The sequence below is a fragment of the Macrobrachium nipponense genome, chromosome 4, assembly GCF_015104395.2.
Source record: "Macrobrachium nipponense isolate FS-2020 chromosome 4, ASM1510439v2, whole genome shotgun sequence".
In the NCBI taxonomy this organism is placed as follows: domain Eukaryota; kingdom Metazoa; phylum Arthropoda; class Malacostraca; order Decapoda; family Palaemonidae; genus Macrobrachium; species Macrobrachium nipponense.
In genome coordinates, this window is record NC_061100.1 from 51377820 (window position 1) to 51403286 (window position 25467).

Genomic DNA, 25467 nt, shown 5'->3' on the forward strand with positions numbered 1-25467 from the left:
GAGGCGGAGGCGGTGGCGGTGGCGGTGGTGGTGGTGGTGGTGGGAAAGAAGAGGGGAAACTGCGCAATAAAAAAACCTTGGTGAGGAGGACGGCTAGAAAGAAGAAATGGTTTTTAAAAAAGCGACCTGGAATTTGAGTGCCCTGATCAGTGGCTTAACAGCAGCTTCCAAGAGCTGTAGGTTGCGTGAGGTTGACTGTCTGTTAGCTTTTGGCCTTTGGAAGAGACTGATGTTGGCTGTCTTTCGTGGCTTGGCAGCAATAACAGCAGCAGCAGCAGCGGCGGCGGCAGCGCTATCCGCGCCACCACCAGGCTACACACCAGCCATTGGCCACGTGATACAATCCACGCCGGGAGTAACATTGATTTTTCACCAGCGCGGCCCTATACCACTCCATGTGCGTAGCATTTCTCTCTCTCTCTCTCTCTCTCTCTCTCTCTCTCTCTCTCTCTCTCTTATCTGTTACGAATACTGACTTTATTTCCATTTCCACTTCTCGATATTCCTAGCTGGATACAAAGTATGTTTTCTCATTATTTTAATTTCTCTCTCTCTCTCTCTCTCTCTCTCTCTCTCTCTCTCTCTCTCTCTCTCTCTCTCTCATGTTAAGCGAAATATTTTTGATTTCCAGCTCCACATTTGAAGGTTTGGATTTTTACAAATGAATTTTCTTCAGATAACATTCTCTCTCTCTCTCTCTCTCTCTCTCTCTCGTCTCTCTCTCCTCTCTCTCTCTCTCTCTCTTCCGATCTTAGTTCTCCCCTTCGAAGATTATTATTTATTTATATATATATTATACACATTATATATATATATTATATATACTATATATCTATATACATTATATATATATATATATATATATATATATATATATATATATTTATATATATATATATAAATTGCATGCATTCGTATCAAAGAGGCTAAAGAAGAACAGTACTTGGTAAGGGCCTTCATAGAAAAGGATGAACATGGAGAGGAATGTTACTAAGTGCGTCGTGTGTGGTATGTTACCGCGCGTTTGACAAATAATTAAAAACAGCCACTAGGTAGAGACAGGTCAGGTCAGAGTACCATAATAGTTGTGTGTTCAAAAGAACCCAGGTGCGCCCTAAGTGTAGACCTTTATTCTAACGTTTGTACTAAGATGAAACCATATTGTAGGGTTGGGTTAATGTTTAAAGGACCTTTATTCATTTTACCAGCATCGTCAGTTGTTTATTAAAGATGATTTATAGTGTGACAACTGGCAAGGTCACTGACAGGGTTGCTAGGTGTTGAATCATTGGGTAACATTGTATTTGTAATACATTCGCTTCGTGGTGCGCAGTTGTTTCTAATTGATACTTATACTCTTGTGAGCAGCTGTTGTTGATTTCTCCTCTCAGGTAAGCCTCTTTCCAAGCTCTCGTGTTTGTGTGTGTGTGTGTGTGACTGCTCTCCGTGCTAAAGTACTGTGGTTTCGTTTTTAAGGTTCATGACTCGATTCGACTGGCCCTGTTTCAGTATACTGACATACTTTGTAATGGGTACCAGATTCAATTGACCTTAAAATGGCATGTGATAGTAATTTCATTCTTATTTGTGAATTGGGCTGAGTTGGTAAGTTCACACCAGGTTTCCTGGTCTGCTACATCCTTCTACTTGGGCCAGCGCTTGAATAAGCCACATTATTCTAAACAAACTGACTAAGCAACCTGTCTTGTTCCAAAAGGCGTTCTGACCAACGGTCACATAAGAGCAATAGATGGGCCATAGGATCCGATAAGTGAAGCCAGCCTGTGAGCTCTACCTACACCAAGATGGCGGCGGCCGGGGATGACGCACCCTTGTGGCCAGTGCTTTCTGCACTAGCCAGTCATAAATCACCTAATAAAAACTCATTTGTGGGGGGTGGGGGGGTTAGTAAGAAGCTTATATCAGCCTCATTTCATTTTTTTTTGTTTGTAATGATTTTAATAGCATTTGTCATTTATCTTACACTGAATTTTGTAGTAGTGGTTTTTATTACTCAACAGTAAAATTCATTTTGGAAAAGTTTATTATTTTATAAGACTTTTTTTTTATCAAATGAGCCCAATTTTATTTGGTAATTTTGTTTTATTAAGAGTTAATATTTGTATCAAGTAACAGTTTGAAACGAACACCTTTCCTGAAATGACCCCCCCCCCCCTGGGTGTTGGGGGGCAAAATGATTGTTCAGAAATGATGAAGTCAACGGTAATATGGAACATTAGGTTACGTAACTCTTTTTAATCCGTCAACAGTTTGTCCTTAGTCTAGTGACTATTGTACGTACAATAGTAAAGCTCAATGGCTCCATTATGTCGGATTAAAATTGTATTTAATGAGTATATTTTAAAGTTAATGCTAAATTATTAATTATTTGTTAGCTGTTAAGTGTGTCTTTAAATTAAACAACGTACTGGAAGAACGAAATTATTATTGATACATCAGTTATTTAAATTTTCGTTTCATTTGAATTGACAATGGAGCCATTGAACTATAAAATTGTACAGTAGTCACTAGAATATGGACAAACAATATTTTCTGCTTTAATTTTTTTTGTTTATGAATTTAAATAACCGTTCTCTTTTCACAAAGAACCTGTCACTTCACTTATTGTTTCAAAAAGCTTATGGAATGCTGAAGCAGGCTACCAACAGTCAGGATTAATAGAGTACAGGGTTAGACCAATTCATCGTTACTGCGCATATTTTTGACGTCATTGGTAGGTGGCCTTAAAAGAAAACAAATAATTTAAGGGTCACTATGGGAATTGTTTGCCCACACCCATTCTCTATCTCTTTCACGACCTTGTGTGAGAGAGGTCCCCGTTAATCGCTAGGTAGTACTGAATGATAGTTTCCTTGATCTTCACTCTGGTGGGGTCGAATTCTGACTTATGACTTTTTTTTTTTTTTTTTTTTTTTTTTTTTCCTGAACCTCAGTCAGATGAGCCACGTGACGTCATGCGTGAGATTGTCCTATTTAGGTCAGAAGCGATCTAACCCTTTACTCCATTAATTCTGAGTAAGGACCACCCCGGCGCGGAGCGGTAGGCCATCGCGTAATAACAAAAGTTTTCCTCATTCCTAAGTAGGTTAGATCACAGAATATTTGAAAAGAGCGCGTTAAAAATTTCTACTACTCAAACCCCGGCTTGGCGCTTCTATTCTTCACGAAGATGGTGGCGATGGTTTCATCTCCTGTAATGCTTGTGCCCAACCTATTGTTCTTATGCGATCTTTGGTTCCGACATTCGGATGGCTCTACCCTTATTGCGCTGCCCTCTCTCAAGGAGAAACAAAAAGACGTGGTTGAAAAAAGATTCTTGATTTGGTCCACTGAAAGGAAGGTACTACTCAATACCGAGCCAGGTTACTACAAATTGAGGATTCGTCGTAAGGAGCAAAATTGAAACACATTTCAGGATCTTGACTAAATGAAGTTGTGCTTTTTAACCTTATTTTTCATTTATAGAGTAAGAATAACGAATTGTGATCACCATCAAGCACAAGTCTTTCTGGTGGAAATTTGTAGGGTTAAATGTCATCCTTATATGGCGTTCACCTTGTTATTCAAGCGAGGTCACTCATATTTTGATGAGGACACTCATTTTTATGAGATATTCTTACTCGTGCTAACAACGTTTTACATATTATATAGACTAACTTTCTTTATGGTTGCCAAAGTTGCCAAATGATTTAGTTTTGTTCCTGATAGAGAATGAAAGTGTCTTTCAACACAGGCCAGGATGTACCCGACACCAAATTAAATTTAGAAAATAGACCTAACATAAAAAATTGACCACTTTTTGTTAGCCATACAAAACTGAACCATTTATTATATAATTCAGGAAGATTATATATTTTTTTACAAATTCGTAAAATTCAATAGCTATTTGATAAACTTCAGTTGTATTCGAAGATGTCAAACTTGAACTTTTAAGAATGCCATAGAATGGAAATGACGTTTCATGTTTAATTCATTGCTTACGTTCGATGTGTAACCAAAGAAAAACTCAATAAATGAGCTAATATCTACATTCGGTTGCAAGGTTGGGTACGCTATTCTGCAATTCGTGGTCATTCTTTTCAAGCTATGTCACATAAAGTTGTAATTTAGGCCTCCTTTCATTTTAGTGAAAGGGTGATTAATGATCAGTTTGAGCAAGGTGCTTGAACCTTTCTTAAGTTATTAGATAGTACTCTTTTCTTGGAATCACAAATTGTCCACGTCACTTACACTGGTTTTTGATAGTGTAATTATTAGAAGCGTATGTTTAATGAAAATTGATTCACTAGTGCACCATTATATAGGCGAGTGGCAAATAATTCCTGTCCCAGGCTGGGTTACCCATCATCCATCAGCTTGATCGTATGAACGTTGGGTACCGCCCCAGAGCCCAGAAAATGGGTATTTTCACTTTGCGCACTTTCTGGGGTCAAGTAGCGATAGAGGCTGGCTCTGAGTAGATGGATGACCTTTCGATGTTGGTCCCAATCTCATGGGTTTATGTTACCCTCCCTGACCGGAATCAGACCGAGTAGCCGGCTAGAGAGCCAGGTCTATGCTAGGTTTCCCACAACTGTTGTCCTCCTCGCCATACGGACGTTGGATACTGCTTGGTTTCAGGTGTCTGCATTCTGCCTGCTTACAAGTGCTTAGGTATGTAGTGGCAGAGGTTGGGCCCAAGTTGGATTACCGTCGATCTTATTGACATTGGGTATTGTCTCTCACCTGGGAAAAAGATTCTCCACTCTGCCTACATTGAATGGCCAGTGGCTTAAGAGAAGCTGACCTCGGGTTGGATTTATGTTAAGACTATCGTCCCGACCTTAGTGATGGGTAACACACGGAAAAATATTTTGATAAATATTGCGCTTTATATCATAGGTTTGTTCGGATACTACATTTACTCAAATATTTTCTGTTGTAGGTATATCTGAATCAAACAATATTTTGATTGTCAGGTAAATTCATTGTTTTCAAAGTCCATGAAAGTCCATATGTATTGACGTGGTTTGGAGGTGAATAATAGAAAATGGATATAATAAACGGGTTTAAAAAGGGCAATAGAAAAGTAGCTTTAAAATTTTTGTCATGAATTACGATAAAATTTTAGTGGGGAGTATACCCAACTGAACTTTAAAGGACTTTGAAAACATTAGTGGATTCACGTACAGACTTATATATAATTATATATATTATAGACGTACACACACACACACACACACACACACACCACACACACACACACACACACACACACACACACACACATATATATATATAATATATATATATATATATATATATATATATATATATATATATATATATATATAAAAATCTTTGTCACGATTTACGACAAAATTTTATATATAATATATATATAGTATATAGATATATATATATATATATATATATATATAGATAATTATTATATTATTAATATATAAATATATATATTATATATATATATGTATATATATTATATCTATATATATATATATAATGTGTATGTTGTGTGTGTAAGTAAGTTTTGAAGGTTCCCGTCAAGTTCTATTCAGTAGATGAGTCAGGGGAGCCCAACAACTGAAGGAAGAAAGCCTCTCCTTGGTGAAGTGAGGAGAGAGACTTTAATTTTCACGTTTCAGCTGCAGAATCCTGCATCAACTATTTGATTTGTAAGATCCTCCTCCTCCTCCTCCTCCTCCTCCTCCTCCTCCTCCTCCTCCTCCTCCTCCTCCTCCTCCTCCCGTCCCTATTTCCCCCCAATGTGTGTGTGTGTGTGTCTGTGAGCCTATGCGTGCCCTTTTATATGCTCTTAAACTTTTAGAATCTTAATCTTAAGGGCAAGAGAAAAGAAAGTAGCTATTCTTAAAGGACGGTCGAGAGGCCGAATGCTGTCATTTACAAATGCATATGAAAATAACAGCAATCAAATAGTAATTTACATTGATCACTTTCATCCACAGAACAAGAACTCTCCCTGCTTGAGGTGTTTTTTTTTCTGTTTTTTCACATTCAGGAATTTTAATGATATATCTTGAACGCCATTCCTTAAAGTTCTGAACCCTTCAAGTTTGTGAGGCTTTGGTGAACTAACCACTTATATTTCTTATTTTCCATATACATTTTTTCGTAGGTTTCGTTTATGGCTGTCTACTGTCGTAATGTGACAAAATCTTCATCTCTCTAGCCGCTGTTTACTGCTTGCTTTTAAATGGAACCGCTTACTCAGCGGTAAAATGACTTCTCTGAATAGGGTATATCGAACCTGTGGTGCAGTTTATGCAAATTTCAAACTTCCTTATAATTTGGAGATAGTGAAAATTTAACGTATACTAATCAGTGTTTTAGATGTATATAATTTTCATAATTTTTATTAATGAAGTAATTCAGCTTTAATGTCAGCAGAATAGCTATACAAATTTACAAAATGACTATTTTTTTTTTTTTAAGTGTTCAGGAATGATCGTTTAAAATCCCCTCAAAACATATTATCGGGATACAGATGACACAACTTTCGAGGTAGTTTTGGCGTATTGTCAATAAATGTTGCTCAATTAGAATTTAATGACCAAAAAGCACGCTGAATGTTCATAAAACTCAGTTTCGACTACGCTTACTCATGTCTGTAGCATGCTAAACACAGAAAAGCTTTAGGACTGTCATTACATGTATGTGTTCTGAAGTTTGCCACCGATTTTTTAGAAAGTGTGCGTTCTCAGCAGAAAGATGACAACTATTGTTGTTTGTACTAGTTATTTAACATAAATTCCTGTAGGAGAATAAAATGCTTATGATAATTCATAACTGTAATATTTAAATGTAATGTATACAGCTCTTTAAAGAAAACAAATCGAGAAAGTTAAGCTTGAAAGATCAGTCCATAAATGGTATTGGTAGAAATTTAGGAAATTGAATTATTTTTGCAACAACGTCTTAAAGCAATAAATGAGTGATTAACCATTTTGTTATTAATCCAAACATTGCTCTCACCATATACAGCTTGGTCTTATAAGTAAAACATACTGCAAGACCTGGATCTTTTAATCGGGTCTGATTCATTTAGCTCCTGGGCTAACACACACACACACACACACACACACCATTCCTTCTCAGTATGGCTACTGCCAGCCTATGTTATCATGTATAATGCAATGATAATTGCTTCCCATCGGCACCTATGAGGAAGACTACTCCACTCTCCAATCCGGGCAGAGTGCAAGGTTGCAATGGTTGAAGCAGTCAGTCAGTCTCAGTCTCTATGACTTATTTCCTTTCATTTTCCCGAGCGAGTCCTGTAGTTTCTTTTAACTGCATTGTGATATAATTGTATTGGGTTATATCCCGCCTTGAGTTTAGCTATCTTATAGTGCGTTCTTTTATGCTGTGTGATAATTACATTGTTATTAGCTATCCGCTAAAATTACCCCATCGGAAAGTAACGTAACTGTTTCGAGTCATTAATCACTCCCATAATTTCTGACTCTTAAGTGACCAGTAACGTAACTTCTTTCCTTTGCAATGACTCAGTAACGTAACTTCTTTCCTTTGCAATGACTTGGTAACGTACCTTCTCCCTCTGATTGGTTATTAATGTAAGATTAATGCTTGTGAAATTGAGTATTTAGTGCCCCACATATAAGTTCCTCGATCCCCTATCACGTGTGCAGCGCACCCTCACTCATATAACACCACTATCGTTACAAGTGTGCTATTTGTGTTGCTCCGGCTTTCGCCCCTCTTCTGTGTTTCCTAAATACTGTGTACCTGACCACCATTTCATTTAGTTCAAGACCTATTAATTAACTGGTCAGTATGAAACCCTTACTTCATCTTTACTTTTCTGAAGCAGGCCTTCAGCCTAAGTATGTGGTATGAATGTACTTCCTTATATATAGGCCAATCGCAGATCGGGTAACTCTTCCCTCTCTTCTCTCTCTCTCTCTCTCTCTCTCTCTCTCTCTCTCTCTCTCTCTCTCAATGAATAAACTGTAACCCCGCCCCCTCTTTCTGTTTTAGTACATAAAGGAATGTCCACTTCTTTTATATTCATTGTGAACTTGAAAATGTAGAATATACTACGAAAGTGCTTGATCCAAGTCCCCGTTTCACTTTCCTTTCTACCGTGGATTTAAGGATATACGTACATACATTAGATATATATATATATATATATATATATATATATATATATATATATATATATATATATATATATATAGATATATATTCACATATACATATATTCACACAACATACATACATTTTAGGGATGCACCGATACCAAATTTTTGGCCGATACCAATACTGATACCAACTTTTAAAGCTGATAGTGTTACCTATTACCTCCCTATTTCTGTTATTTAAGAGAATATATAGTTGTTCTCTGGTTATTGTACATTAAAGGTTCAAAATTGAAAGATCATATAAATCTAACTGAAAAAGAACATCAATTATAACTATTTAGTATTTAATCCCTTTATTACCTGGATACCTGGTTTATATTATGGCTACCATGAGAAGACTTTTAACAATTTAGGCACGTAGTGCTTACTCAAGTTCATGGGGGTGACGAGGAATCTGAAATCACTATTATATACTTTTATTCTGGGTTTTAATTTACGCATTGGCTGGAAACAGTTAACAGGCTCATTTATTTCATTTATTCAGATTATGAAAGGTTCTGGTTTGGTGGGTTATGTTAATATATACATTTAAGGAAGCCTAGAAGGATTTTAAATTCGTATACTAATGACAAAAGTATTGGCTGGTATTGGCCAGAAATTCACCAATACCGATACCACAAAAACTAGCCGATACCAACGATACCGTGGGCACATCCCTAATATATATATATTATATAATATATATATGATATATATATAGTAAATATATATATATATATATCTATATATATAACATATATATGTATACATATACATATACATATGTATATGTGTAAATCTGTATATGTGTATATATTGCAGATTTTTTTCTAGGAACCATATCTCGAAAATTATTACTATTTCACTTCTTTTGTAGAGCAACACCATTTATTCACTAATTAATGTATTTTTCATATTGTGTTTGCGACTAAATACTGATTTTCGGAATAAAAATTATTTATAAGATTCTTATAATCTAGTTATGTGTTAAGCCCATTCCAGGTTGGGCCCCATGCTAAGCATAATAGACCTCTCTCTCTCTCTCTCTCTCTCTCTCTCTCTCTCTCTCTCTAAGGGTGAATGTGAGATGTATTTGAAATGATATTGCTGTAAAGATTTTTCATGATAGAGCATATTGTACAATGTTTAAAATATTCACTAATTATTTTAATTTTTTATTATCCAGTAAAAGTGGACTGAAAAAGAAAATGAAAATAAGTAGATAATATTTTAAATATTGTACAACATGCTTTATCATAAAAAAAACTTTACTGTAATATCATTCCTAATACATCTTACGTTACCTTGAGAGAGAGAGAGAGAGAGAGAGAGAGAGAGAGAGAGAGAGAGACGTACACCTATTATACTCAGTCCGGGGCACATCCTGCAATGAGCTTAATAGACACATAACTGGATTATAAGTAAAATATGTTCTATCATTCAAAACATTTTATAGTAATACAATTTCAAATGCATCTTAAATTACCCTTAGAGAGAGAGAGAGAGAGAGAGAGAGAGAGAGAGAGAGAGAGAGAGAGAGAGAGAGAGAGACTAGTTACAAGTAGTACACTGTAAATTTTCATCATTAAAATCTGTATTTGGTCGCGAACACAATATGAAAAAATACATTAATTGGTGAATAAATAGTGTTTTTATAAAAAGACGAAGCGAATTAGTGATAATTTTAAAAGGTTTAATACTTCAATACCATGAAAGAAAACGGCTTATCTTATTGATACAGTACAGGGGTAACTTGTTTCGATGTCAAACGCTCTGTATGACAAATTTATTTAATTTGTATTAAAAAGATTTATTTAATTTGCACTAAACATTTTATAGATATTTTGCCGTTTACATTAATGTTAATATTTTAAAATGAGTAAATCATGTTATAAGCATTTTAGGGGCCATATGTTCTTAAGAGTAACAGTTGTAAAAGGGTACTAATCTAAGATGAGATTAAGATGTTTTGGGATGATGGTTTGGGGTGTATTTTTGTATGAAATGATATTAAAGTGTTTTAGTTTGATAATTTAGGGTTTAGTTTTATAATTTAAGGTATGTTTTTGTTCGATCTATCAAATTAGGCAGTAAAATGTTATAAGCATATTAGTTTATGGGGTACTGGGTATTTTGCAGTTATAAGCATTTTTAGATGGGATTTTTGCATTTCTGAGGCTTTTGCATTTCCGGTACAGGTTCTGGTCTCTGAAACCTATTCCCGCGTAAAAGTTAGGGAGCTTTGTATGCTTAAAAAATCACAGTCGATGCACGTGACCTCATTATATAACTGAATAATACCACAGGGAGATGATAGGCATAAATCTGTACCAAGCACTTTTGCCATTTATTGAGGCCTTTTCGAGCTTCATAAAAGGACGAAAGGTCTCGGTTAGAATTTCTGCCTATTATATTTCCTGTGGTATTCACTTACATCATGAAGTCATGTGCAGCTACTGTGAATTTTTAAGTTGGAATGAAGATCTAGTAAATGAAAACTGCCTCTATTCAAAGATCCAGGTTTTGCAGAATGTAGATACATACACACACACGAACATTTTATGTACACATATATACCATATACGTATATGTGTTTGTGCTCTTTTACTCTACTATATTTAAGACTTATTTGTCTATGAAACTTGAAATGTAGAACATTGTGTGATGCTAGGTTGCTACTTATTGCAAAATTATAGTAATAAATCAGACGTAATCAGGATTGCTGCTTCTTATGTAATGGGTCAGATGTCCAAGTTAATTTTGTTCAGGGTTTTTGCGCATATCTTCTTATGCAATTCAATAACTAAATTAATAATGTAGCAATGTTGTTATTTTTGGAGCATCCCTTTTAAGGAAAACTGCATATTATATATATATGTATGTATATATATATATATATATATATATATATATATATATATATGTGTGTGTGTACATGTATGTATATATATATATATATATATATATATATATATATATATATATATATATATGTGTGTGTGTGTGTGTATCATGAAAATATGGAACATGATGAATATACAAATAAAGAGAAATGCCAGGAAGGAAAGGGAAATAATGGAGAGGTGCTAGGCCTTTCGAATTACTGTCCTTTACTTAGCAGACTGAAGAAATAAAAATAAGTTTACAGAGAAACTTTGTATAAATGACAGATGTGGGATTACATAGGCAAAAAGATGTACCTTAGAATCCAACACGGTTGAATCATTAGTAGACCTTCCAAAATGGGTAAATAGTGAAGAAGTTTTACAAAACATTAGGCCCAACAGCTCTGAAGCAGGGACAAGACAATTGAAAGATTATACAAGGAAAGTGACTGACCACCCCCCAAAAAAAAATATATGTATATTATATATATATATATATATTATATATATATATATTATAATATTATATAAGTACAACTAAAAAAATCTCCTTTGGTAAACAGTAAGTTTTTCCAAGGTGAACATTTTTACAAAAATGTATATTAAACATATGATTACATAGAATATATATATAAAGAGTATATTAGTAATTAAGTCAGAGAGAAGTTATTGACTTATGTCTCTTATATATATTTGCTATGTATATATATGTTTAATATATACTTTTTGTAAAAATGTCCTTAGAAAAATTTTTTTTGGTTACCAAAAGGAGAATTATTGAGACACCATTATAAAAAAATTTTTGGTGATCAGTCACTTTCCTTGCATATCTTATAATTGCCTCGTCCTTTTTCCAAGATCTTGGGCATAATCCTTTGTAAAACGTCTTAAATATTTTCCCCTGGTTTGGTAGATCTCCTACCAAACTTATTAATACTTCAATTGTGATTCCAAATACATATTTTCCCCTTTGTAATCCCCAAGCTTTCTTTTTTAAACTTCTTTTTATATTTCTTCAGTTTGCTATGTAATGGACAATAAGTCAAAAGCCCTAGCACCACTCCATTGTTTCTCTTTATTTTGTGGCATTTATCTTTATATATCATATATATTACTAAAATGACCTCATCCAAACTGGATGATATCTAGCAGTTATTTATTCAAAAATGTTACAAGCTTTCAAGGACTGTTTGTCCTTGAAAGCTTGTAACTTTTTTGAATAAATAACTGCTAGATATCATCCAGTTTGATCGAGGACCTTTTAGTTACACACACACACACACACACACACACACACACACACACACACACACACACATATATATGTATAATATAGAATTTATAGAGATATATAATATATATATATAAGAGAGAAGAGGAGAGAAGAGAGGAGAGAGAGAGAGACGAGAGAGAGAGAGTTCCTGGCTATCAGGTTGGTTGGGGGGGGTGGGGGAGTTGGCTGTTCTGACAGTTTGATGATAAGCAAAAATCGTCTATTACCATAAATCGGTGATTTATGTCGATAAGCGCCAATAACAGTAATATCTAATATCACCTCTGTTAGGTATGTATCAGCGCCATAACTATTATCGGTGCTGATAACTGGAAATTGGTGCTTTATATCTCCGATTTTAGGCGCTAGACAAGTGCCATACAACTGGATTGCCCGTAACTGAGTCTGCCGCTAACCAGGGACTGCCTGTACAGACAGTTCTCAGTTAATGGAGGACTTGGTTAATGGTGATCCAGTTTTATGGGTCTTGTCTATTGCCATAAAATTGGCAATATGTGGCACCATAACAGGCAGTGTTTCGGTTATCAGCACCATAAGGTGCCAATAATAGTTATGGCACCATTAACTGAACTTCAGTGCCATAAGTACCATAAATTGCTGAGTTTCGGTTAATGGAGGCTTTCACTTATCAGCACCTGGCCAAGGATGGAAGCCTTGCCGGTAACCCGGGCTGCCTGTGTATATATATATATATTTGTATATATATATATATATATATATATATATATATATATATATATATATTACTAGCTGCTGTACATGCTTTTTTTATTATTATTAATTATATATCAATTGCTCCCTTAAAACTAAGGATGCCTTATTGGCCTTCTTTCCCAGCTGTCAACTCTGAAAGTTGTAATAAATGAGGTGGTATGAAAAAGAGGGATTATGATCCCATTAGAAAGTCCTTGAATTTTGGATTTTGACTAAAATTTATTTTTTTGGGAGGAGGGGGGGAGGAGTCTGGTAAAAATTTGGTAGCCCTAGCTGTCAACTCAAAGTCATAAAATATGAGGGTGTGAATCCATAGTATGACTTATCACAATCCCTACAGGGGATTTCATAAACCGGATTTCATAAACCCCATTCTCTTTAGAAACTGGTTTCTGCTGAACATTAATTGAGGATTTCCTCAGTGTATTCGGATAAGTGATGATGAAAGGGTTGGGTTGGCCTAAGGTTTTTGTGATCTCTCATAAATTAACCATGTGAGGGATTATGATTTTTCTTGTGTATTTTTCCTTCTTTTCTCTTATGTGGTTTTGTAAAAAAAAAAATCCTCTTTGCTTTATGTATGTATGGCTTTTTCTATTATGTGCTTGGGGTATTTTAACAAGATAAGTTCATTTCTGATTGTTTTAAGTTCTTTGTTAGGGCTCTAAGATAAAGTTTCATCTTATGCCGAGTTTAGCAGAAATGTAACTTTTTTTTTTTATTTTTTAATTTTTTTTTTATTAATTCAAGTACTTCATCCCCAACTAAACCATTTCAAAACTGTTTTTGCTATACACTGTCCATCTGAAAATTCTATTCATCACTAACCATTGACTACAGCTATAATTACTAGTTTCAAAATTCTGAAATATATTATTACTAATCATCCAAAACGTTACTCAAGTTAGATAAGCAATTTGTGAGGCAGGCTCCCAAAGAACAGACTGCCCATTTATGTGTATTTATATTATTCTGTATGTATATATAAAACTCAGTTTCTATCTGTTTGTTTCTCTGTCTTTGTTTGTTTGCTATGCATGCCCAGACTGTGAAAACTAGGGCTACCAACCAAATTTTTACCATAGACTCCCCTCCCCCCAGGAAGGTTTTAGTCAAATCCAAAATTAACTTAACATAAACACTCAGTTAGATATGGACAACATAGTTTGGCAATTTTCTATCATATAAATAACACGAACCATACCATAGCAGCTGTCGATACAAATCTCAGTGGGTAGAATCTTCACTGGTAAAACAACAAGATAATAAGATCAACCTTTCCAATAGAGCCAGGTATGGCAATGATGAACCGGATTAATACAATTAACAGAACGAACGTCGGCTTAGCAGTGACCCCAGGCATCACCTAAGGGCATATCTCCCACAATATATTTCACCAATGCAACTTTTGTCCTTCATTACTTGATAAGGGTGGAAGTTAATCCACTGAAATATAGTCCTTAGCTTTAAACCAGAGTGGTTTAATGGGCCTTTTATACATGAGACATATCCTGTTTTAACAGAAGTACGATTTGTTCGAAATATGAAACAAATATTCCCATAAGAAATAAAGGGAGTCTGGATAAAATGTTTCAGTGATACCTATCAGGCTGCTGATACTTACATATAACTATGGAATAAAAACATTACGAATAGTATTCATCTTCTCTGTGAATCTTTTGAAAATTATACATTACTCTATCTTATTATATTGTATATATTCTCATATTATGTATTGTATCATAAAATACTAAGAAACCGATCAATGTTTTGGTTTGAAAATCAGCTGATGGCAAATACGAGTTTATTTCATCATATTAAACTCAATTCGGAGCGAATTGTTTTGTTTCTAGTTAGCATAAAAGAATATCTAGATACTTTGCTTATATGAGACAAGGTCAATTTTCATTATAAGACGTGTTAATTTCAAGTCGAAATGTGAATTGAATACGTCTCCTTGGGAACTAGATTATTTTTTTTTCGTTAACGGATCGCTTTGTGGGCATGTTTATTGGGTAAGGAAAATTACGTGATTCCGTTCGCTATTTTTCACTTGATTTCTTCGTTGTATGAGCTTTACCATTATGTACGTTATTTATCTTTTATCGGCATGAAAACAGCAGTAAACTATTCTTTCAAGACCTGAAGTATGATTCTCTCTCAACTTTATTTATGGTTGTGTTTAATCAGATAAGTTTACAGGAGTTTCATCTTTGTTATCGACGTACAATAACAGTCATTAGCAGCTTGAAAAGTGTTCTCATTGATCTTTGATCTATAGCAAACAAAGTTATTATCTAAAAATATACAAGTCCTGTTATACATAACGTCATTTATAACATAAATGCAGTAATTGTTTACTATCGTACGATGGTTGCAATACAAGCCAAATGGATGTTATTATCCAATTTGGTTGTACTTACCAAACCGTTGTTTCTCATTCGGTTGTTCATGGCTGTACACATTTACCAAACGAGTAAAACGTTAAAACAAAACTTTCATAATTCTCTTTTGCTTTTTTTTTAATAACTTACACAACTAGAAGATGGGATAAAGTTAGGCTATTGTAATTTGGTCTGTCTCTCTTGCTGCCTGGTTGTACGTATCAGTATTAATTGCTAACCCCATCGAAAAATCAGAATATCGTAAGACAAATTATCGTAACTCGAACACTACCTGTACTGTATACATATAAGGTAAGTTCCAATTTAGCACCAATGTTGAGGTTAGTGTGCAAGTAAACATAAATAAGAGCAGTCACTACCTTTGTCCATTAAATCCTATGTCTGTTGATTCTGTGTCCATTAAAGCGAGGTTTTACTAACGCATCCTCTGCGAATACGGGGGTCCACTGTATATATATTTTCAGAAAGATCTAATGAAAATTTAAGCAAATGCTGCATAAAAGTTAGGTACTATTGATAAGGCCTCATATATTATAGTAGTGATAAAATCAGTGCAACCTTCTTTAGGTCATTTATGCTGCCTTTATAAGAATACTTTTCTCTGGTGAGGATGTCTGCTTCTGCCAGAGATTTATCTCTTTCAGAGATAAATCTCTAAAAGAGTGGTTCTTAGTGGTAGGTTTCTGTTTCCTAATAGCAGTAGTTATGACTTGAACTATCAACATCAACAGATGGTCTCTTGTTTGTCACTTTTTTATAAATTGTATTTCAACAGAGATCTTTCACATTTACAATTGATCCCTGATCCCCTTTATCTGCTGAGAGCAACTAGATTCACTGAACAGCAGCAGAAATATGCAGTAAATATGCCTTGCTGTCAAACTTGTCAGTTCCAAGTGTCCTTTATTCCTCACACCGCTGGACTGTGTGTGGAACAGCCTCCCAGAAAAAGTCGTGCAGTTGGAACTTCAGAAGTTCAAGTAAAGGTGCAATACATTATTACCCTCATATTCTCCTTGCAATTTGATACATTTTTTATCTATTTATTAATTTATTTTTTCATTTTTAATAAGTGGTATCTCTTCTTTCCGTGTTTCCCTTTACTTCTTCCCTTTACTTCATCTTACTTCTTCCTAATGCACACCATATTCTTTTAAATCTTAAAATTCAAGTCAATGGCCCTGTCGTCTTGTTCCACATGAATAGATTTCATCTTTTGAATAATATGATAAATGCAGGCAGTCCCAGGTTATTATGGTGCTTTGCTAGTACTGAAAATCACTGATTTCTGGTTATTGGTGCTGATACTTACCCAACATGGTGCCATTAACCGGTTATCAGTGCCAAAATCTGGTTATCTTTGGTTCAAAAAATCGTAGCCAAAAATACACACACACGTATAGCAACCCCTCAGTTATCCGGATGGCCATGTCCAGAACTTACATTATCCGATAAACTTTGACCAGGGATCAAGGTGTCAAAGGTATATGATATATATTAAATAAATAAAACACTATGGTTGGTAATGCTGTATGGCATCAGGAAAATGTTGGAACCACTACTTACCCTCAAACTATGCAAAATATTTATCTTGGTGAAATTTTTATATTATTTATTACGCAATTATTTAGCATCAGTTAATATCAGTTAATGGTGTTTAGCAATTGAATTTATTAATTAATTTCTATGCTTTGCAAAATCTAAAGTTTTACACAGTTCATTGGTTTGTGGCCTTTTATATGTTTTCATAAAAATTCCAACAACATTCCATGTTTGCACAGTTCTGTGCAAGTGTTGAATTATCCAAAATCATTAGTCACTTTGGTCTTCAAGTGAAAAAGAGAATTGGTGAATTATTTAGATAATGTACTCAGAATATCTATTGTTAAGAAATTTTATAATTTGAAAAATACATACTTATATAGCATTGTATCCTATTTTCCTGTTGTACTTTCTTTAACCCTTGGTAGTATAAAAACTCAAACAGTTTGTATTGGTTGTTTATATCTTAACTTTCATGCTTTGATAACAAAAGCTTTCCTGTGTATGCATTACAACATATAGGTAAGGTTCTTATGCAAGTTTATGGCTTTTTGAGAAAAAATGCATTGGTTTTATCCTAATTGTGCATCCTTATTGCAGTAAAACATACAATCAGCATGTTAGAAACTTATTGCACACACTTCACAAGCAGGTTAAATACAAGTTAACTGTTTATCAATTGTCCTGACCAGTGCTTCATACGATCGTCTAGGATTTGTCAAGATTCGTTTTCCACTTATGGTTGTTGATTTGTTTTCCATGTATATTTGTGACATGTTTCTGAATTATGGATGTACTATCCCAAGTGTAGTGACAAGATACTCCCAGTCTTAGTGCTTCTAGTGATGGAAAGTCTAGAGAATGTATTTTTTCACACCTTTTGGACAAGATTGCAAACCATTTATTATTGTGGTCCTTTTAATATATAATTACTCTTCCTGTGGCATTACCTTGTATGCAGCAGTGAAACTGGATTGTTTTGTGCTGGGAATAGTTACCAGTAAATTTTTTTTTCAAGCATATGCATAAGTTGGCCACTTTTTGCACTAGGGTTGGGTGGTCAGTGGTTTTTTTGTACAGCTTGTTTAACAACATCCTTACAGGCTGCTTGTAGGAGCAAGAGCTCGTGATGGCATATGGCCAGGTCATTCTAACAACAGGAAGTCTTCCAGCAGACAATAACTACATTAACGGATAGCTAATCAGACCAGTTAGGGATGTAAGTTATTCCAGAGTAAGCTTCTGTATGTAGCCACTTTTCTCTTGCATTCAGTTCAACTTGTTGTTATTGCTGCTTTTTAATGAGCACTTTACTTTGGTGTTGAATCATTTGAATTAGCTCAGAGCTTGAGTGGACATCACTCTAATGATATTTAACAATGAAGGCTACCCACAAAGCCACCTCATGAATAGTATTTTCTAAATGTCAAATATAAATATGCAAGCACCTTAGAAGTACTCAATTGAAACATAAAGGAAGAGGCTCGTCCCTTAGAAAATCATATCACTGGAAGCAGAATATTTCTGCCAATTTGGCCTGCACTGAGCATTGTAGTATGGATAGAGTAGTATTTGTAGTGGTAGTATTCGTAATTGTACTTATACAGATACAGACAGGATTGATGATGGTATCTCTTGAGTTTGTTATTGCCAGAGTACTTTTGTAGATTGGTGAAATGTCAAGTATACTACTATTCTGTTTTCATGTGAGCATGAAAACATATTCATTAAAATTTTAATGTTTGTGCCAGTTTTCTTTGGTAGTGGTGTCAGTATTGATTGTTTATTGGTTTGTCCAACTGCTTCAAACATCATAAGTCAACGACAAGTTACATATATAACACTGAAATGGCACCTTGAACCATCTCATGGAAAAGTGTCTGAACCTGTCAGTCATGTAGACATTCATATGTATTAGTGTCATATTTAAATATCTTTCCAGGTGCTGCATAGTTGTTGTCTCATAATAGACATGGCCACTTTATTATGAGTGAACTCTTTGCAGAGTACATTTTTCTTGTTGGTAATTGACTGTTTTGCAAATAGTGCTTGGAAATAATTGTGGGAATAAAATAATTTAGAGCAAAGGAAGTTTTACAGTGATATATAAATACCCCAGAGGGAGAAACATCTTAAATTAATTCTCATTAGTATACATATTCACCTGTGTCAGGAAAATTATATTTATTAGTTTTATTGTAGATTGTTGGTGTTTATTATTACAGTCTTCTCCAAACTAAATATAGGATACCTAGTTCAGGAGATATCTGATGATCTATTATTTTAGTAACATCAATATCCTGGTGGTGTTTATTCACAATCCCTCCAAAACGAGTATAAGTTTTTATTTAAAAAACACACATACAAAATAGATGTCATATCTTGAGACTTTTACCATTATATGCTCAAGTTATTGTTAACTTAAAAGGAAATGTCCATGAGACAACATAGAAGCTTTCACTCTTACTTGAAATAAAGAATAAGAAAGTAAAAGTTTTTATCTTGAAGGACTAATAAGTTAGTACCATGTGAGACACGATGTTGTGTGTTTTTGGGGAAAAGAATGGAAAAGGCTCCTGTATACATTGAATGTGAATCACTAGTGGTAAGGGAAGCTGCTAATCACTGCAGTTTTCCTTATTGAGGTTTTGGATGTCAGATTTTGCTGTGCATTTTAAGATTTTGAGTAGAAGTTTAATACATCTGTAAAATTTGTATATTTGTCATCCTGTAATTTCTGAAAATAAGAACACTTACCATGTGTAACATTATGTAGAGAGACCAGCAAAGGTGAGCGGTGCTGATATTTGGTTTGTCCCATCAAGGTTCATGTATGGTCTAGTTGAAAGTACAGTAACTTTGATTGCTGTTTGAAGAGTACATTTCATTGCTAATAGCCTTTGTAGGATGTCACCTTCAGTGGACATGGTTTACATTCCTTCTTAATGAAGAGTAACAGTTTTGCAATGATGTTATTGTAAGGTAGTAAATTCCATACTCAACATAAAATTATCTAGAATTGCATTGGTAAAATTGCCTTTTTATGCATTAACACTGCTTTAGCACTACATTTATTTTCTACAATATCTACCAATTCGCTTATTGGGCTGACAGACTGAACATGGTGATCCTTTTTTCATCTTCAAGCAAATGTTTCTAAGTGCAGATTATAAAATACACAGCAACCTGGTAGATTTTTTTATTTTCATTTTAGAGGAGTGTATATCACAATTCACGCATATCAAAATGTTTGGCTTTTTTTTTTCTTTTTTTTTCTTTTTTTTTATCCGGTGTTCGAAATGACTTATAGTAATCTGTTGAACTGAAATGCTGCCATGATTACAACTGAGAAAAGGTTCTTAGAATTGTGCAAGAGGCATTAGTGTATGGATATGGTGTAAATAAAGTGTAAATCATTGAAGAAAAACAACCCCTTGAAGAGTTAAATGAGGAAAAGACTATAAGAAGGGAATAAAAATATAATTGTAACTTATTAAAAATGTAGTTCTTGTTTAGCAAATATGGTGGCTTTGTGCTTGTTTTGTATCAGAGCTGTTTGAGAACTATACACTATAATTGTTTTGGAAACTATATATAGATGCCTGTATTTTACAGAAGTACTTCTATTGTTGTTACTTCTGAGAATGAAGACTAGTTAATAATAAATTGTGAACTTTCACTTTGTTGTGGTGTATGTGCAAGAGGATGATTTTAATTGTCTGAATAAGAGTATTGTATTACTTAAGATATGAGTATGTCTGTTGTTCTTAGTAGATAATCCAAGAACAGGAATATACACGTCTAAATAGAAATTCTTCTTGTAATATTAGTCTGGATAAGGGAATAATCATATTTCATTGCATTAATAATCTTGTATTGGATTAAAAGCATAATTTTATTGTTAGTCCAAATCAGAGGCTTACATTTTTTTTTTTGTCCAGTGTGTAGTATACATGGAATACTCTGTGGTTAAAGAAATTCAGAATGATTTTGTTCATCTTTATTCCAGGTATGACTAAGAACTTTGTATTATCCCATACCAATGTGACGGTGGTGGTGGGGGAGGCGCTGCGACTTTCGTGCCAAATTGACTCCCAGCCACCAGCTTCACTCACCTGGACCCACGATGAACAACCTCTACCTCAAGATGACAGGTAAGACTTGGCTTGTGTTTTGCCTTGAAGATTGCTGTTTTTCCAGTTGGAGTCAAGGTATTTATGTTTCATCATAAGAGCTGTGCAAATAGTGAAGCCTAACTTACTTCACCAAACATTGACATAACATAATGTTTTCCTATTTTTATCTGGAAAGTGGTATATGTACTATAAAAGCAAAATTATAATTATCATTTATAATCTAAATTAGCTTGTTCCTTGTTGCAGTTAGTATGATTTATTCCTTTGGTAGGTCAGTTTTTATACATGAACTTTGTTTCAGGTACACAACCCCCTTCTCAGGAGTGCTTCACATTACTGGAGTACGAATGACTGATGCTGGCACTTATAAGTAAGTATCACACACACACAAAGGCAAATAATTCATGCTGGCACTTACAAGTTTAGTACACACACACACACATGCATGTTTCCTTTAACGGTAGTGGCCTTAGAGAAAAACACTACACGCAGTGCCCAGGTTATGATGGGGGTTCCGTCCTTGAGACGCTTCGTAAGCCGGAACATCGTCAAAAATCCTTAGAAAACCTTACTTTTAATGCTTTGGGTGCATTCACAACTATGTAAACTGCATTCATATTGCATTTTACATAAAAAAACCCTTCAAATATTGATTATTTTGCATTTTCGGTGTCATATTTCTTCTGCCAGATGAGCGTTGTAGGCGTCGTAACCCTGGAACATGCGTCGTAACCCCTGGAAATAAAATCTGATGAATATAATTGAAAAGCACCTTAACCTCGGAACGTCATAAGCCGAACCCATCGTAACCCGGGGACTGCCTGTACAGTCAGTATCATATTCAAACAACACAGTCTTGCTCATACTGCTTTAGTAATACAGTACTACTGTAATTTCAAAGGTGTTCCTCATCTACTTGAGAGCTTTAAAGTTAGTGTGGCATTCAAACACAAAAGTACTATGAAACAAGCACACTTAATAAAAGAACTCTCCTAGCAGTGCTTAAGGATTTGTTTGTCAAATCACATGTAAGTCCTGTAAAAACTTACTTGGTCTAACCAGAAAATTAAATGAAAAGATAAAAAATAGCATGACACATTTATAATTGTGCACGGGAACAGTGGAAGTTTCATAGATGTTAGAGAAAACATTCATACAATCAATTGGGCAGGGACAAAAAACAGTTTATTCCAGTAATATACATATGGGAAGAGAAACATTATCAATTCTATTTTCATAAAAGAAATCTTTTGTAAGAATATGAACAACAGTCAATGTATGCATAAAATCAGTATTAATTATAAAAGTCCCTCGTGCGCAGATAGATCTGTAGATACTGTACTAACCTCAGACCAAAAAAGGCCAGTCTCATCACAGTTGAAGACTTGCTGAGAACTGTAGCCTTCCTTGGTCATCATCTCGTCGAACGTCTTTTTAAATGCTTTGGCCGCTTTCGTGTCCGAGCTGGCAGCCTCCCCATGCCGCACCACCGAATGGATGCCAGTCCGTTTACGAAATTTCTCGAAGTAGCCATGCAAAGCCTTGAACTCTGGGGTTTGCGTTGATGTCCCATCCCCTCTGTCGTCTTCCGCCTGCGCAATCAAATCGCCGAAAATAGCGCTGGCCTTGTGGGAGATTGCCGTCTCCGTTACTGTATCGCCAGCGATTTGTTTGTCTTTTATCCAGACAAGAAGTAGCTGTTCCATCTCGTAGTGCACATGGGTCCTCTTGTTGGACAAAATAGTGATGCCCTTGGAAGGTGTAGCTGCTTTGATGACGTCCTTCTGTTTAACCCTTAAACGCCGAAGCAGTAAAAAAAAAATTGTCTCCCGTGTGCCGGAGGTGTTTCGGAGTGAACGCGGAAGTGGAAAAAATATTTTTTTCAAAAAATCACAGCGGGCTTAGTTTTCAAGATTAAGAGTTCACTTTTGGCTCCTTCTTTTGTCATTGGCTGAAGTTTAGTATGCAACCATCAGAAATGAAAAAAATTATCATTATCATATATAAATAATGCGATATATGATAGTTCAAAAACGAATTTCATATATAATTGTATTCAAAACCGCGCTGTGTGCGCAAAACGGTTAAAGGTAACAAGTTACTTTTTTTTCGTTGTAATGTACACTAAATTGCGATCATTTTGGTATGTAACACATTGTAAAACCATAAAAGCAACACAGAGAAAATATTATTACAAAATAATGCATGAATTCGTAACTACGCGCGGACGTAAACAAATATTTTTTTCAAAAATTCACCATAAATCTAAATATTATCCTAGAGACTTCCAATTTCTTTCAAAATGAAGACAAATGATTGAATATTACTATACTGTAAGAGTATTAGCTTACAATTGCAATTTTCTACTCAGAATGTCGAATTTTTTTATATATTTTTTTTTATACGCAATTATTTCGGAAATAAAAAAGCTACAACCTTCATATATTTTTTGTTTTATTCTACATGAAATTGCACACATTTTCATAATTAAAACTCTATGAAATGCCTAATATGAAAAGGAGCAAATATTCCGAGAATGGGACGTACGCATTTGGAAGATTTGTGGCGGAGAATCCGCGCGCGGAGGGAAGGAAAGTTTTTTTTTTTAATTCACCATAAATCTAAATATTGTGCTAGAGACTTCGAATTCGTTTCAAAATGAAGATAAATGACTGAAAGAGTTTTAGCTTACAATTGCGTTTTTCGACCATTTCGGTAGAGACAAAGCTGACCGAACGGGGTTTTTTTTCTATTTATCGTGATTTATATGCAAATATTTCAAAAATGAGAAAAGCTACAACCTTCAACTATTTTTGTTGTATTCTACATGAAATTGTGCACATTTTCATACATAAAACTTTATGTAACGGCTAATTTAAAATGGTGTAAACATTACCACAATCGCACGTTTGATTTTTTCGGAAGAGGTACCGCGCGGACGTAAAGAAAATGTTATTTTTTTCATAAATTTACCATAAATCAAAATATTGTGCTAGAGACTTCCAATTTGTTGCAAAATGAAGGTAAATGATTGAATATTACTAGAATATAAGCGTTTTAGCTTACAATTGCGTTTTTTGACCATTTCGGTAGAGTCAAAGTTGACCGACGGTTGAAAATTTGTCACTTATCATTTTTTATATGAAAATATTTCAAAATTGATAAAAGCTACAACCATGGGTTGTTTTTAGTTGTATTGTGCATGAAATTGCGCACATTTCCATATATAAAACTTTATGTAACGGCTAATTTTAAAATGGTGCAAACATCACAATCACATGTATGATTTTTTTCGGAAGAGTTACCGCGCGGACGTAAGGAAAAAGTTTTTTAATAAATTCACCATAAATCGAAATATTGTGCTAGAGACTTCCAATTAGTTGCAAAATTAAGGTAAATGATTGAATATTACTAAAATATAAGAGTTTTAGCTTACAATTGCGTTTTTCGACCATTTCGGTAGAGTCAAAATTGACCGAAGGTTGAAATTTTGGCACTTATCGTTATTTATATGAAAATATCTCAAAACTGATAAAAGCTACAATCATGAGTATTTTATTGTTGTATTCTACATAAAAATGCGCACATTTTCATATATAATACTCCATGTAACGGCTAATTTAAAATGGTACAAAAATTATGTCAAAATGACAAAATAATTTCCGAGATGTGTCACAGATACTTTTTAGTGCGGCAAGAAAGAAATTCGCGCTTGCGCGCCTGCGTAACAATTGTAAACAAAACAACACCTTGATCCGTGAACTCCTAGCATCCACCAAGGCGCATGATTCAAGAGTTTTCGGCTGGTAGTCCTAAAAGTATTTTTCCACGAATTTTTAAAAAAACTTTTGTATGTCGACGTAAAATACGTCCAGTCGGCACCCGAGAGACATAAAATGTCGACGTAAAATACATCCAGTCGGCGTTTAAGGATTAAGGATGGTGCCTATTGTCAACGGATTTCGGCCATATTCCTTGGCGATCACACTCAATCGCATATCAGCTTCATAATTCCTGATAATCTCCACCTTTGTCTCCAAAGAGAGCATTCACTTCTTTCCATGAATTTCAACTTTCTTGGGACCCATGACTACGTTATCTTGTACGTAATTTTCGTATAAGTAGAATAAAGTTTTATCACAACATGATAAAGTACGTATACTGCAACGAAATCACTAACGAATTTACATTACTAAACAAAATTGTTAGACTGAACGAATACCGCTTGCGTACGATAACGATGCTGGTACCAAGTGGCCGAGGCACGCCACCACGTTCATAGATGCATGATGGGAGGGATGCTGA

General features: G+C 34.6%; 1 protein-coding gene across 5 annotated transcripts in view; it reads left to right on the forward strand.

Moving 5' to 3' along the window:
• The window catches only part of LOC135210925 (protogenin B-like), a 677376-nt gene that overhangs the window by 337649 nt on the left and 314260 nt on the right, over positions 1–25467 (forward strand). For all 5 annotated transcript variants that reach the window (XM_064243892.1, XM_064243894.1, XM_064243893.1 and 2 more), the window contains 2 exons: positions 21036–21180; positions 21464–21532. In XM_064243892.1, coding sequence (XP_064099962.1) covers positions 21036–21180; positions 21464–21532 — 214 coding nt within the window. The remainder of the gene's footprint in view (positions 1–21035; positions 21181–21463; positions 21533–25467) is intronic.